Genomic DNA, 17,174 nt, shown 5'->3' with positions numbered 1-17,174 from the left:
AAAAACATCTACCATCTACAGATCAACATGCAATCTTCAATGTAATGGGATGTTTTATGTCATTTTGTAGCTGTCTCAAACAGTCTGCATTCATATGTGACATGACTGCCATGCAGTGAAATTTTTTTTTATTAAGGGTCAACTGAACAGTAGATGATTAGTCATTGAGAGAATCTTCAAAGTTGATGAAATTTACAGAATTGGAAAAAAAAATGGCAAAAAGTGCAGATTAAATGGCAAACAAATAAAGAAATAATATGCACATATAAAACGACAGAGAAATTGAAATTGTCCAACTCTAAGTATACATTAATTCCATAATATCCTTACAAGACTTAAGGTTAAAAATGCCAACCAACTATTACATTGTCTAGAATCATCTAATATGATATGTCGAATTGTGAATTAAAACACAGATGTGTATTTATGCGGGGAAATGATTTCCATTACGCAAGAATAATCATACGTATTTAATCATAATTTTCACGAAAAGGTGAATTATTTTACAATTTTGACTTCTCATTGACTCCAGACATAAGGAAATTACTACTCATAGTAGAAATTGTTTTTAAAAAACTCTACCACATAAGATTAGTCTGAAAATGACAAATAAAACGCTTGAAGCAAACCGACAGTAAAATAACGTGTGTGCTGGTCTCCTGGACTGGATACGTAATCAAAGACTTACTATTTTCCATTTAAAATTCTACAAGATGGATAAACAAGTGGTTTATCGTTAGATTACAGACAATTTGTTTCTGAGACCGATTATGGAGAGAGACAGTTTTGACAAATAGATGTATAACTAATTATTGGCGTGAAACTTCACAGAAAATCTGTTCATGATTGGGATACAAATAGATATTGGCATAGCCATAGGTCTTAATCAATGAAGATGATACTAGCCAGTCGGATGTGAATTATTCTTGAAATAATACAGCTAAAGTAGTTTTTAATAGAAATGTATAGCAAAAAAGGAAGAAGATCATATGAAGGTAAATTGAAAAACATACGTCGATGAAAAATATGGAAACATGCCCAATGACCAAAAGCAATAATACGAACCAAAGGTCATTCAAACACTACAGAGAATTTTAAAAGGTACTGTAGAGCAACATAAACCGGGACCACCAAATCGATGATGAACTCAGACGCTTCGAAATCATCAGTATTCCCTTCTCAACTATACTGTTACCCCAGTCGTGGGATTTATTTTAAACGAATTAAGTGTTGCCAGTTCCTTGTAGGGAAAATGTCGACACGTGATTTGTATATTTATCAGATTGTTAAAGGGGCACTAGCTGTCAAATTCATGGTCACCGATTTGACTCATATTTTCATATTTTATTTATAACAATGTAAAACATTTATCCAAACTATCAAAAGTGTGAAATAAGCAGTTTACAGAGCATAGGGTCAATAATATGTAGTTTCGTTTCGTGTATTTTAGTCTAGACTCCATCTTATTAAATATCGAGTTGACCTCAGATGACCATATAAGTAATGTAATGTAAAACATAAATATACTAATGATTAGATATAAATAGATTAAGCCAACACGTGCATTTGAATTTTTATATGTCTGTTTAATTTAATTTTATAGATTAAAAATATATGTTTCTCGTCGTTTTTACATGTAGAAGAAAAAATGTTTAGTGGATCGAATCAGTCATTAGAGGATTTACCTTTGTTTCACTTTCAATGTTGACATTCCTTTCCTTTAAATAAACAGTACACGTACAAACCATGCGTTGTCCATCTCTTGTTAAGGGGTTAAATTGAAGTTCACATGAATACGGATTTAATGAGGTCGACTGATTCACTTGCAAGTATATTAAATATTATTTAGCTTAATTTGACAAAATTGAACCAGTTTGCCTGCTGAAAGCGAATGATCATTTCACTATTTCACTTTTGTTATTGATTGAACAAAAACAAATCATACTTTAAATTTTTATGCATCGCGTAGCTAGTGCCAACAGTTTTTCTTAATTCTGAAACATTATCCTTACGATAGTTTTAGCACTGTTAAGACACTTTGCAGGTAATTAAGTAGTTTCAGATAATTGCTTCTCAGTGAATTCAGTATAATATGTTTTTTGCTTAGGTAAATAACAGCTACCATGGTTAACAGAAAGTCTGAAAATAAAGACGTAGCAATCTAAAATGATCTATTGGATAAACATTTGGAAATATCTGAAATATTTTTGAAAGACTTAAAACAACTTGTTTTATCAGTATTTTTTACCAGTTCGGATGAAATTTAAATTAATTCAAATCGAATAAATAATATTAAATCATTGCGCTGTATGGTTAAACTAAAACATGTGACACAAGCCTCTCTGGAATATACTATACCATTCAATGCCATGCGCTGTATGGTTAGACTAAAACATGTGACAAAGCCGCTCTGGAATATACTATACCATTCAATGCCGTGAAAAATATCTACGCAGTAGGTGTATGATATATGACCTATTACAACATTAACTTGCTTAAAATTATATAATATGAAAAACATAATATTTCGTGTTTGCCGTAAGATGGACAAAATGATGTAGTTCCCCCGATAATTTAAGTTACGTCATTTCATATAAAATATTATTCATTATTTATGAAATCTATATTGGAGTATTTCAAAAACAATGTTAACAAAGATTAGAATTTTCTGGAATAAAAACGTATTTTATCGAACAAAGTACTTTTAATCATTTCTAGAAACAACTGTTATAAAAGCTCATCCTTATTCCGAATTAGCAAAGAAAGTGCATCACCCATATAAATATATCTTTGCTTTGTTTTTTTTTTTTTTTTTTTTTGCTTCGAAATCGAGTTGCAATAAGCACAATCTTTTACAACATTTCTTTCCGCGTCACTCACTGAATATTATTCATTAAGATCAAAGGTCACAGCGGATGTCTAACTTTTTTCATTAAAGATTATCTAATACTGCGATCGTCGGTAGAAAAATTATCCAATTTCATAAATCTATTATGCACTAATAATCATTGTAAAGGTGACAATTAAGATAAATTTCATTACTGATCAGTAAAGATGGAAAAGAAAATAATCACAATCAAATAAAACTATAAATATCAACATGACGCATACGATTATATATTTTCAGAACAGGAATCGGTTCCAAAAAGAGCTATTTGAAAACCGACAGACCTAAGGCTAAACAAACAAACTTTAGATTGACCCATACCAATGACATGAGAATTAAAACAGGACGATGGAATAATGCACATCAATGACATATATATACGACTTAACATAGATCGTTGGAATGACACATACCAATGTCATAAGACTTCGCATAAAAAGTTGGAATGACACACACCAATGACATAACACTTTAAGTTAAAATAAAACGTTAGAATAACACATACGTATTAACATAGAACGTTGGAATGACCTTCACCAATGACATATGACTTAACATAGAATGACACACACAAATTGGCATAAGTTTTCACATGGAAAGTTGGAATGACGCACGTCAATGAAATAAGTTTTAAGAGGTAACATTGGAATAAACTTCAACAAGGACTTAAATTTTAACATGGAACGTTTGAATTACCTTCACAAATGACATAAGTTTTAACATAGAACGTTGGAATGACCTTCACTAATGACAAAAGTTTTAACATGGAACGTTGGAATGACTTTCACCAATGACATACGTATTAACATGGAACGTTCGACTGACCTTCACTAATGACGTAAGTTTTAACATGGAACGTTTGAATGACCCTCACTAATGACAAAATGTTTAACATGGAACGTTGGAATGAATTTCACCAATGACATAACGTATTAACATGGAACGTTCGAATGACCTTCACCAATAACGTAAGTTTTATCATGGAAAGTTTGAATGACTTTCACTAATGACATACGTATTAACATGGGACGTTGGAATGACCTTCACTAAATGACATAAATTTTAACATGGAACATTTTAATGACCTTCACTAATGATACAAGTTTAAACATAAACGTTGGAATGACCTTCATCAATGACATAAGTTTTAACATGGAACGTGTGAATGACCTGCGCTAATGATATAGGTTTAAGCATGGAACGTTGGAATTACATAAGACTTTTTAAACATAGAACGTCGTAATGACACACACCAATTACATAAGACTTAACATACAACGTTGAAATAATGTACACCAATTACACAAGACTTATCATAGAACGTTGAAATGATGTACACCAATTACACAAGACTTATCATAGAACGTTGAAATGACACACACCAATTACATAAGACTTATCATAGAACGTTGAAATGATGTACACCAATTACACAAGACTTATCATAGAACGTTGAAATGATGTACACCAATTACACAAGACTTATCATAGAACGTTGAAATGACACACACCAATTACACAAGACTTATCATAGAACGTTGAAATGACACACACCAATTACATAAGACTTATCATAGAACGTTGAAATGATGTACACCAATTACACAAGACATATTACGACGTTCTATGTTTAAAAAGTCTTATGTAATTCCAACGTTCCATGCTTAAACCTATATCATTAGCGCAGGTCATTCACACGTTCCATGTTAAAACTTATGTCATAGAACGTTGAAATGATGTACACCAATTACACAAGACTTATCATAGAACGTTGAAATGACACACACCAATTACACAAGACTTATCATAGAACGTTGAAATGATGTACACCAATTACACAAGACTTATCATAGAACGTTGAAATGACACACACCAATTACACAAGACTTAGAAATAGAACGTTGGAATGACACATACACCAATTACACAAGACTTAACATACAACGTTGAAATGATGTACACTAATTACACAAGACTTAACAAACAACGTTGGAATGACGCATCTCAATGACATAAGACTTAACAAAGAATTATGAATCTTTAGTTCATTTTTTTTTTTGTTTTACCATTTTACATATGTTTGTCATTTCGATCACAGAATTACGCGACTTCTTAATCAAATTTGAAAAAAAATATCTGCTACGAATAGGTTAAAAATCAGTGATGAGCTGTCAAAACCAATAATCAGGCATGTTTTTGTTTAGACAGCTATAATTGTGTTATATTTTCATATTATCTAATTTTGTATCGTATCTTTCTGATCTACGATAATAGTCAATCGAGAATATCGATAACCCAATTTCACACGTTTATAATTTACTTAATCTTTGTTGATTCAGTATTCTTTCTTTCATAATTCAGTTAAAGTGTTGATAACACCAGCCAATGCATTAACTTCCGGTAGTATTAATACAAGATCGCCAATACTTTATAATGTTAAATTACAGTATAAAGTCTAGACTTCATTCGTTTAAAGAGTCATCAGTTATATATTTGATTTATTTCATACTTTAATCGATTGAAAATAATACCAAAAAATATAAAATAATTTGTAACGATAAATTTGATCAAATATTATGAATTTAGAAATAGTCTTATGTGATCTTACTCATATTGTGTTGGTTTTGGGTATTAAAAAACTCAAGTTTATACAAATGCTTTTGAAGTTTTATATACTTTATATATATTTTTTTAGTCGATCAACGCACCTTCATTCAAATAAATGTATTATCTAATTTGATACCACTACAATCTAATTAACGCACTCACATACTATTAATTATAACATACGCCTCTTCACATGTGCCAATGTTTCTCTTCCTACAAAGGTTTTCCTTGTCTTCAGGGACATTTCACAAAAAGATTACTTTGTTTGCGGAAGTCAATAACTCTGTGATGTTTATTGTTTCTCAGCTTGTTTAATAAATTTAAATTGTAATTGAATATTTTGAATAGAGATATCAGTTAAAGATGTATACATGTACCATATTAAAAACTGAGGTGGTTTTTTTAAACATCGTTTAGATATGACAAGGCTATGATATATCTATGGACTTATTTAATAATTTAAGATGTTCATCGACAGGAATTCCGAATGTTTTGCTATATCGTGATGGAATAAATTTATGAAGTTTAAGCTAATAAAGACGTATTCACATATCTCAAACGGTAAACATTCAAGTTCCTGCTTTATTTGGACATCAAAGTAAAATCATGTTGAAATGCTGTGCCTTTTTTTAAGTGTTTTAATAAGAATAGGATAAACCATCTAGTATAATTCACTCCTTAGACTAAAATGACATAAAAGTAACTAAATCGTGCAAATTATTAATAAGATTTTATTCTAATTAATTAGATATTATTGGTCGAATTAATGAAATTGCGTCGTATATTTGAAATGACATTAAGTTGTACTTTCGATTGGTGCAGATGTCTTTAACGAGTCACGCCTCGTGTAATTTACAATGACGTACGGTCTTGACTTTTTGTTGAAAAATTTGTCCTTTTGGAATATGTACAATACATCATTCGTAAGTATATGTGCGGAGGTGGAAACGACCAGTTTGTAAATTGTCATCGAATACACTTTGGCTTCATATATCTCCGCCTTCGTTGTCTCCTAGCTATTTCAATATGTATTTCTGTGGGAAACAATTGCTTTATAAAATTAACCCAGTACGTTGGAGTTGATCCAATTGACATTTTGAATCTAGGAAATCGTATGTTCATTTACTAAATAGTTCAATTACTGCGAATACCATTTGGTCAAAACGTTCGTTTTTTGTTTTTTTGTTATTTTTTTGTATTTAGTTTCCGAATTAATAAGTCGAGTCAATTCCCGTCGATTTGTAAATTGTGTTCTTATGTTGTGCTTTTACAACCGTGCCCAAGGTTAGATGAGCTCTTCATCCAGCCTGTGGCCTTTTTATAGATTGATATACATTGTATTAGTCTTGTTCTTTGCTGAAAAGCGTATACTAAGGTGGCATGTGGATATGCACAACTTGACACGTTTGGTCTTTGGTGGATGTGTGGCTGTATATTTGATAATCATACCACTTCTTATGTGATATGTCAAATTGACAGTGGTCACGTAGTCTCACTTGTTGGAAGTTTTCAAAATACTTATACTTTTTATTTATGTTCGATACTGAACACAGATGACAGCCAGTTATTAACATTTAAACTACAGACAGACACAAACAAACATTCTTTAAATGTCAAAATGTTTAAAATTGCTTTAGTCAATTACCAATTAGCTGACCGAAATTGGTTTAGCCGGAAAAAAATGATAGTTCGACGGAGATGAGGTACTTTATTTTGATGAATTAAGTCAAATAATATTTTCTGGTATATTGTTTAAAGCCATTCTATTGACTGCTCAATTGTTATGTGTTTATTTATGGGATGACGTTGGCTATTTTAGTCTCTAGTTTTGCATATCTATATCCTGTTTGTCTTATCGTTGGATGTAGACATCTTTATAGGGAATTAGATAGGCACTATAAGCATATTGGTTTTTTGATAAAAGTGATATTTACAGTGCGAACTATATAACGTACATAACAACTATATAATTTGTAAACAAAGTATCTGAACTGATGTCGGACTGAAATAACATTTACGGTACTATTGTTATTGCTCTAGATGCGCACTTCGACTATTATATCTCATCGGTGATGCTCGTGGACAAAGTATTCGAAAGTACAAAGCATAACACTAAAGAGCTAATAAAACCAAAATAGACGAAAAAGTAAACCCAATACTGGACACGAAATCAGTGCTAACCAACCGTACGCATATCTTACTCCCAGCCCCTTAAATAGTACTTGGAAATCAACACAACCTGAAAAGACTGATGAGTATTTAATAGGGTTTTTTTAAACATAAAATTTTGAGCGAAAAGATAATTTTCGTTATCGAATAGAAAAACCATGAATAATTTTTCAGCAGACTACGTCACTCGAGGTTTTTATTACGATAACATTTTCATTCCAGAATGAGAAATGATGCAGCCCGCTAGATCACTGGTTGCAATTATAAATTAGCTAGTCAAACTTGTTTTACTTTTACCACTTGGTTTTTTTAGGCAAGATTGGTTTTTATTGTCCTTATGAGAATAAATACTTTTAAAAGACCCTATAACAAACCGATTGAATTAGAAAGTCAAATTATATTGTTTCTTGGTCTATTTGCATAATTCCGTTTTGACATGTTTCGGTAGATTGAGATGGTCCTCATAATTCTGCATTAAAATACTCTGATTCTCACTTTATCCGGCTTCACATGACAGTTAATGCATTGTACACCGCTAATCGACAGTTCATTTAGTTCTGATCATTTATCGAAGTGTAATTTTATTTGGCCTATAGTAGAATATTTGTATTAAAAAGGCTATATAACGATATATAATTATGACCGAAATGTACGTCATATTTTGATTCTTGTGGATACTCAATTAAAATTTGACATCTACAAATATGTAAAGTGTTCAATTGTACCCGCAGTTATTCTTAATCTTTAATAAATTGTGGAAATAAGTTATATAATTTGGAAAATCAAAGCATAATATGAACTGAAGACTCTTAAAGTGTAATTAAAATTTTACTATTTGAGAGTGCTTAAATTATGAGTGTTTCAATTAATATTCTACTCCATCCCTCCACTCTTTGTATTATCAGTAATAACCCCTCATCACCCTCCTTATAAGCGTCAAACTCATTGTCCATGAATGATTTAAACTATCTGGACAAATCAGCTTTAAACATGTTGTTCCAGACAGTATTAATAATTAGCTTCGGTTGATAAAAAATTGATATCAAACAATCAGAAAATCTTACAAGCGAATATAAAGTTATCTTTTTTTCCAATTCACTGGAAATAATAAAACAGTATCTAATATCACAGAACATGTGATTTTACATTGAAGAGCTAATTTCATTCATAAAGTTTCATATGTATCACAAATAAAAGTGTACTTAAAGATGGATTTTAGCGAATTGACTGAACTTTGTGGATAATTCAAAAGCAAGTTCTTAGTTTAGCGCCGGTTGTTTAATGTATGGATCTCAGCTACGAGTTTCCAGTTTGGTGCATATTGTTATAAACATAACATTTGGTATGATTGCCAAAGAGAAAACTCTCCGCCAGAGAACAAATGATAGAAGATTAGCAACCATAGGTCACCGTACAACCTTCAACTATGAGTTTTCATTCCCAAGAGTTTTTTCCCTTGGCCGAAACGATTATATTGGGGGGAGGGGGTGTACAATTCCGCATATGGACTAAACAGACAAATGGACAATAACAAAATATCAGTCGAAAAAGGGCCAAACGAAACACAACCGAAGATAAAGGACTGTATAAAACACTGCACAGAAAACTTTAGATTTAGCAAAACGAACCTTACCAATAACAGGGGTTGATCGCAAGTAAAACTTGTATGAAGTACTAATAATTCCCAGTATTTAAATGTCTAAACCTGTGATCATCCCCTGTTATCATCGAGTACCCCGCTTTTTGGTTTAACTCTACTGCTCAATGTCTACGATTTATAATATTTTCTTATAATCACAATTTCCATTATGTCGCGAATTCCTCAATGTTGCGTTAAAATTGTATTGGTTGTGTCACATCTAACACTCCTTTCATCAACAGAATGTTAATATCAAAATGTCTCAATAAAAGCATTAACCATTCTTTTTTCTGTTTGTTTTTATGCTTGTTAAATATTTATTTCTGCTTAATCCAACTGACACAAAATTAAATGTCACCAAAGTCACGCTTAAGTAGATGACAAATAATGACTTGCCTGAACGATGTTTTAATTATTAATGCAAAAAGAATTCGTTTGAAGTAACAGTAAAAAGTGCATAACCTTCTCAATTAATCATTTGAAAGAAGAATGGTACGCATATATACCAAATTACGCCAAATAAGTTTCAAGTACCAGGGGCGGATCCAGCCATTTTAAAAAGGGGGGGTTCATAACCCAGACCGGACCCCCCCCCCCCCTCTGGATCCGCGCCTGAGTACGTCATTTCACAATTCAAACGAAACCAATGGACTATGCCGCTAATATCACTAATCGTTGGTTTAAAAAAAAACGGCTATATATTGTTTGAATGTGTCTGCATTACGACATGTTATAACATCAGAACACGCTCACGTGTTGACCATGCAGAGTTCTGGGTTGCGTTCACGCAGATTTATGACTATTAAACGTGCAACTATAGCCTAGCTGCTGCATAGATTTTGATGACAACTAGGATAGCTACTCGTTCATTAGACGAATTTACGTAGCCCTTCGTAGCCGCCACGATATTGAACGCAACCCTGGCAAGTGTTACGATTCTTTTTAACAAGAGCTATTTTAAAAATACAAGCTTCTGATTGAGTCAGATGTATAGACATCCGAGTCAAGTCATTAATTTGAGCAATAGCTATTTCAATACGTAAACATTGGATGAAAAGATCTTGATGAACTATGACACGAACAGAAAAGTTGCAAGAAATTTTTTTTAATAAAGATACATTGGTGAAGAAAAATAATGTGTTCATAAGTTTCAAGATATAAAGTTTGATAGTGTAGCAGAATCGATTTGTTTCAAGTTAGGGGAGGGTACGCGCCTTCAAACGAGATAAACCCCTCCACCTCCACACACACACAAATTCTATATGTGCCTGTCCCAAGTCAGGAGCCTGTAATTCAGTGGTTGTTGTTTTTGTTGCTGTGTAACATGATATTTTTTTCGTTCATTATTTTATACATAAATCAGTGAGTTGTTTTACATCTGTCATTTCACTGCCTGTTATGGCTGACTATGCAGTATGAACTTTGCTCATCAGTGTTGAAGACTGTACGGTTTTCCTATAGTTGTTAATTTTCATATCATTTTGTTTCTTCATGAGAGTTCTCTAATTGGCAGTCATACCACATTTTCTTATTGTTAAAAGTAGTGCATGAAAGAAATACTAGGTCTTCTTATTTGTTGTTGCTATATTAAACAGAATCAGATATGCATTTTCCGTCAACACACTTGGAATCAATATTAAACTTAAACCACATTTAAAGCATTTGAACGGATTTAGAATGGTCCTCTGGCAAATGAATTAAACGAGATATATTTTGCAATTTGAAAATTTAATAGGTTGTAAACGGGAAAAAAAGTCGTTCATTTCTTATCTGAAGTTTGAAGGTTTCGACATTTTCCATTGCCGATTTTATTCGTATCTTTTGAAATAAATTTTTGAACAAATCTGATGTTGTGATTTATGCTTAGTCAAACCGAAAAATATAATTGCAGGCTTTATTGTTTACTCGTAAAATACTTCTAAAATGTTTAAATATCATTTTATTTGACAACTGTTATTCTAACTGGACTTGTTTTATAATCTTTTAAATCATAAACTTGTTTGAATAACATTTATATAAACATAAATGTCAACAATATGCATTCAATTTGTCTGTATAAGAGTGCTCAAATTATCGTAAAATTTACCGATTACCACTCAAATACAAATTAAATATTAAAGATTTATATTCTATTCAAAGCTACTTCAAACTAATACTTAGAAGAGATTTACGTAAATGATAAAAGGAAAAATTGATAAATTTGGATATCAAAGAAAAATTGGAACATTAGAAGATAATGAGGGCAAACCCGACCTTGTTGTTAAAGAAACAAATTATTGATTTAAAGCTGCAACATGCTGCAGTTATTTTATCTTCAGATATAATATTAAACATTTCTTAGATTTAAAATTTTGACAGTATAAATGGTCGTTAAGAATATAAAATGCACGATTAAAGTTGAAAGATAATGTTTTTTTCTGTATAAACATTTTAAAGTGCACAAAAACTTTGCATCTTGAATTATCAAATATGCGTATAAATTTCTTACAAGTATCTTATTTTCTACATTGAAAAGTTATGAAGAGTTCGCATAACTAATGTCTCTACTTTAATAAAGAAAAGAGAATGGTATGGGAGATGGAGTCATGTTCAAATTCCGATTACAATTATTACATGCATATCAGGCATTGCCAATAAAATGCACATATCGATATGATGTGAATATGAATATGAATCCTGCTTTGCACTAGGTCGATATTCGACGTGCTAGTCCACAAGTCAAGAAGGAATGTACCGAGCCCGAACATCTTATTCTAACCTTTGCCGACCAATACATTATTTTTGTTACTGCTGAATGAGGCATGTTTATCAGAGAAACAAAAAGTACAAATGGTCAATAATTTGGTTTGACCTGGTCTGAAATCTAGTTCCAGAGATCAAAAAGTCAAGGCGATAATCATATTTAGAGATCAACACACTTTGTTGACGAATAAACCTAATAACTATATACAAAACGGACCAAACGTAGACTACGGAACAACTGAATATTGGATGGACAAACACATTTTAACTTTTTTTCTTTCAAATATCACCATCAATTGCAGTGACTTTTGAAAAATACAAGTGATACTATCTAACAAGCGATTAGGTGAATGAAACGAAATTTATGTTTGAATTAAAAGGTGTTATTTTGAAAAATGCAATAATAATTGATTTTTTAATAGAATTTTTAATGATTTCAAACATACTCTTTTTAATTGTATACTAATGAAACTATTAGCAAATGCATGACAATGTTAATTTTGGAATGTGTCAGTATTTTGTTGTAGCTTATATCGTTCATTAGAGCTACATAAAACTGGTACAATGTTGCGTAAAGAATCACATTGAATCCAGTCGAATGGATGGATAATTCGCACATTATCGGAAATGACAGACGGTATATTGTCCCTCGCGAGACTCTGAAGTCTGGGAAAACATGCTTGTGCAAAAATGGTTTAAATGAATATTTAAAAAGGCTGCATTTATAAATTTCTTATACGTAAGAATGGATCACAGTTAATGAACAAAGTTAATATAATCGCTTGATAAGCTTTGCTCTGTGAAATTATTAACGCCATCGATAGTTTTGTGTTAATAAAAGATTGTAACCTTAAGAGGTCCCCATAGACCTCAAGTTTAACATTGTCTGTATTAGTTTCTACTGTGTGTACTTCCTATTGGAATAAATATATGCCTAGTAAGTTGCTAAATAAGACCTTTCTCGACATTTAATTAGTTGTAATGATTGTGGACGTATAAAATGGAATAGTCACAATCAACATAGCACCAAAATCTGATAGTTTTGAGTTATAACTATAATTTTTGTCATTATGTTGGTTAAACATTTTTGGAATTATTATATATTGTGTTTTTGGTATATTTCCATCTTTAATATTTTAACACATGCAAATGAAATAGATACCCAAAAGTGACCTTAAAATGGAATGTTATTTTGACATCAACGCATTCTTATCCGAGCTGAAATTTGTCAGATATTCCCGACACTCATGACAGTAAGTTCAGTTTTAGAAAGACACATGTGTGGATAGTTAAAAAATAGACTTTAGTTAATCTAAATCTGAGATGTACTAATTTCTTCTCGTTCAAACTTTTCATTGGATTTAGCGTTTCTTTACATATGTCCGGTTTTGTTCATTATATCTTATCGCGTATATTCAAATATTCACACAACCTTGGCTTTGTGAGCGTTTTCATATAGTGGCTAAATGAGTAATACAATGTCATCGATGGTTTTCAAGGGTCTTCTCTTACTTTAGGTTCCCTGATGTTACTGAAAAAGGTACTCTTATAGTTAAGGTACGGTTGGGTTTGTTCTAGGTTAGGTTTAGGTTGTGGTTAGAGCTAGTTTATTATAGCGCTATATGTGTTTAATTAAGATCTTCTCAAGTCAAATAAGGCCATTCCAAGGACTTAAAATTAGCAAATACACATGTAGTAGCAAATCCGGAAATTTTGTAACAGTTTCATTACATGATACGACAGAAAGTATCTTGTGATAAATGGATTTATTCACTTTGCCGCAAAAATTGTAAAAGTAACAAAACTTTTGATGAGTATAATAGTAAAACCTATTCTTAACACGATACTATTAATACATTGACTGTGTCAGTGTGTGGTACAATGTGTAGTATAAGAAAAGTACATTCTACTTCAGGAAGAAAGATTTCTGAAATATTTTCTTCAAAAGACTATTGACCACACGAAACATTTATTTAGTTGTTGATTTTTGTTATGAAACTGAAAAATAATGTACGGATTTTCTTTTACAAAATTAATGGCCTCCACAATAAAGAGAAATTTCTTTATATCTAGTAGTAACATTAATTTCAATCGACATTATCTAATCCCCCGTGTTGTTAATGTTGTATTTATGAGAAAGGGAGAACTGCGATCTGAATCTTGTATAACTTTCAGGAGTAGAGAAAAGAAATAGTGTGTCATGTTTGTATTCTAAACATTCTCCTTTTTTAATTTATGTATATCAATAACAGTTGTGACCTACATGTACTGACTATAAGTTAACTGGTCGTTTGTACTTTCCTTTGTGCCATCTCAATTCGTTTCAATTCGTTGTTGTTGTTATTCTATAAAGTTTTGAGAATGATTTTGTTAGAAATTGTTTTATATTTGTAATCCTTAAACCAAAAAATGTGTGAAGTCAAAATATTTAACCAATGATGAATAATGGTTTACGAGCTTAAGGGTAGGTTTGGACACAAAAGTGTAAATATTTACAACTATTATTAAAAGTAACAAAGGGACGAAGAAAAAGATTAAATTATTGTTTCATCGTAAAATACAATTTATATAGATTAAGGCCATATCAAACATGTCAAAGTGCAATTTATTGTCATCTGAAGCACATACATATAAATAAAAGTGTACAAAAAAGGTAGTTGGATCTTTTGATTAGAGTGAGTTCAAGAGAAGAAAAATTAGATAACGTTCAATATTACTTACCCACAGTGATTTCTTTAGGAAGACAATTAACACACCTCAATGTCAACCAGATCAGGAAAACACATAAAATATTCCTCTCAGGTGATATCATAATGAATTAGGGGTAGCATACTCCCCAATGCTTACTTGAAATATCCTCATACAGTCAAATATATAATACACTTTTTGAAACTGAAAAATGCCACATACTACCACAAACTCTAATCATTGTTTGTCATTCGATACCTCCTCCTATTATAACACGTGTTTTGTTAAGGTACTTTGAATATTATTATTTAACTGGTTGCTATTTTATTCCACTGTAAAGTTTTGTTGACTCAGGTTCATTTCTCCAATATATTAGATCAATTAAATTCGATTTGTTAACTTATCAAGTAATGCAGAATCCCAGAACATTATATTTCCGAGCACGTGGCAACAAAAAATGTAAAATAACGCCTTTGATCGTTACCTATGCGTTATCTGAAACGATACACTCCACATGGGAATTCCAGTAGAGCATCATACATCCCAAAACGTGATGCAGACAATGACAAAATTGAATTAACTAAAACTTTGACAATTAGCTGCCAAAAACTGCGACATTCACCATTGGGAATATCTGAATTGAAGTTATAGGATAGTTATCCTTTAATTTCTCCAGATCGAACTGAAATCACACAAGCGATTAAAGATCTTACTAGTCCAATTTGTTGCACATATTAATATTTTTATCGTATCTAAATATTCAATCAATTGATCGAATTTCAATGTACAATTATATATGTCAACATATGAAATTATAGAGTAGAGAAAATCGTATTTAGACGTATATAAGAGGGGGACACCCACTCTCCATTTACCGATTTAAGAATTCTATTGTACAAATCATTTTCCCATCATTTCTTTACATGACTGGTTCCACCAATAGTAAAGTTAGTGTAGACAAAGAGTTTAATTGATCCTGATGTATACCAGAACTACACATGAGAACGTTTTATATACTTCTTGAATAAAATCAAACTAGAATGTCAATATCAAAAAGAAACTGGCTAATATTTCTCCAAACTCTTTTAACATGCTTCTTTCATCTTCGTGATCCAGGCTTTATTATTAATTCGAATACACGCGATTAAGCCAGCAACTAAATCCGATGATAATTGTTTCTATACGTTTTATTAGTCGTACAGTAACTCTCTTTGATGTCAGGAAATTATTAAATATAACATGAATTATCACAATTACTATTTTTGTTTCCTTTTTTTAAATAATGATAATTCAACGCGGATTGCAATATCGTTTGACATTAATACAGAGAAACTATTAGGCGAGTTTTCTGAATTCCTTCTTACAAAATCTTCATGGAATTTTTTTCCCACTAATTGGTAATACAGGCGGTGCACAGACAATAAAGTATTTCAAGCTTGTAAAAACTATGGTGAATATCAAATGGTAAAAGTCAATTTGTAAATTGGCTTTGCAATGCGTTATCACTGGTAACAATATCGTAACACATATTCGCTGTCAGTTTTAATAAGTGATTTTAAATTTATTTATCTAACAACATCTATATTATGTTTAATTTTATTTACGTATCAAATGCGTTATCAGTGGTAATAATATCGTAACAAATATTCGCCGTCATTTTTGATAAGTGATTTGAAATTTATTTATTTATCAACATAATACTATTTTTTTTTATTATGTATGTACCATTCATTTTTATACAACATGAAACAATTAAGAATTGCATATGTATTAGCAAGAAAGATGATCTAAAATTTTGACATTTCGTCTGGCAAAAAAAAATGAACAAAAATTTTACAGCAGATGAAATGCGGTCAATTAATTAATTGAATTAACATATAACATACATTAAGGAAAAACAATAGCGCTCATCCTTGTGTGCGTTTCATAATGATTTTCCCGCAAGCATGTAAAATAAGCCGTATTTGATTTTCGCTAATGTATATTCAAACGCGAAGCGGCAGTAAATTACATTTATGTGATTAACCTTGCGTATGATTTTTACAAAAACCAACAGATATTTGGTTTCAAAGAGGGCTGTATCATTTTACCAGAGGTACATTGTTGACGGTCTAGTCGGTTACCAGATACTCGTATCTATACGCGAGATCAGGAGATTGTGGTGAGATTATAACGAGATCTTGATGACATTTGCATAGGACGGAATTGGATGTCATTTTGATAAGGTCTTAATTAACTATAATTATGAACTAAATTATTTTAAGGTATTGGGTGTAAGAATTTGGTATTTATTGAAAACATTATTTTTGAATACAGTGTCGACCCCTATCAATGGTTACAAATGCAAAAATAATTAAGATGATGTATGATCATACGAAGCCAAAGTACGTCATTGCATCATCTGAAATGTAACAAAAACCTGCAAACTAACATGCACGATTA

The 17,174-nt window shown here is 31.3% G+C and overlaps 1 protein-coding gene across 2 annotated transcripts in view; it reads right to left on the bottom strand.

Moving 5' to 3' along the window:
* Window positions 1–16,172, bottom strand: part of LOC139491180 (glutamate receptor ionotropic, kainate 2-like) — a 93,864-nt gene extending 77,692 nt beyond the window's left edge. The window contains exon 1 of one of the 2 annotated variants that reach the window (XM_071278639.1): window positions 14,766–16,172. In XM_071278639.1, the coding sequence (XP_071134740.1) occupies window positions 14,766–14,856 (91 nt within the window). In that variant the 5' untranslated portion in view covers window positions 14,857–16,172. The remainder of the gene's footprint in view (window positions 1–14,765) is intronic. The other variant, XM_071278638.1, reaches the window with a different exon arrangement.
* Window positions 16,173–17,174: the final 1,002 nt, after the last annotated feature.

The sequence above is a fragment of the Mytilus edulis genome, chromosome 10, assembly GCF_963676685.1.
Source record: "Mytilus edulis chromosome 10, xbMytEdul2.2, whole genome shotgun sequence".
Classification (NCBI taxonomy): domain Eukaryota; kingdom Metazoa; phylum Mollusca; class Bivalvia; order Mytilida; family Mytilidae; genus Mytilus; species Mytilus edulis.
This window is presented reverse-complemented; position numbering and strand designations above follow the sequence as displayed.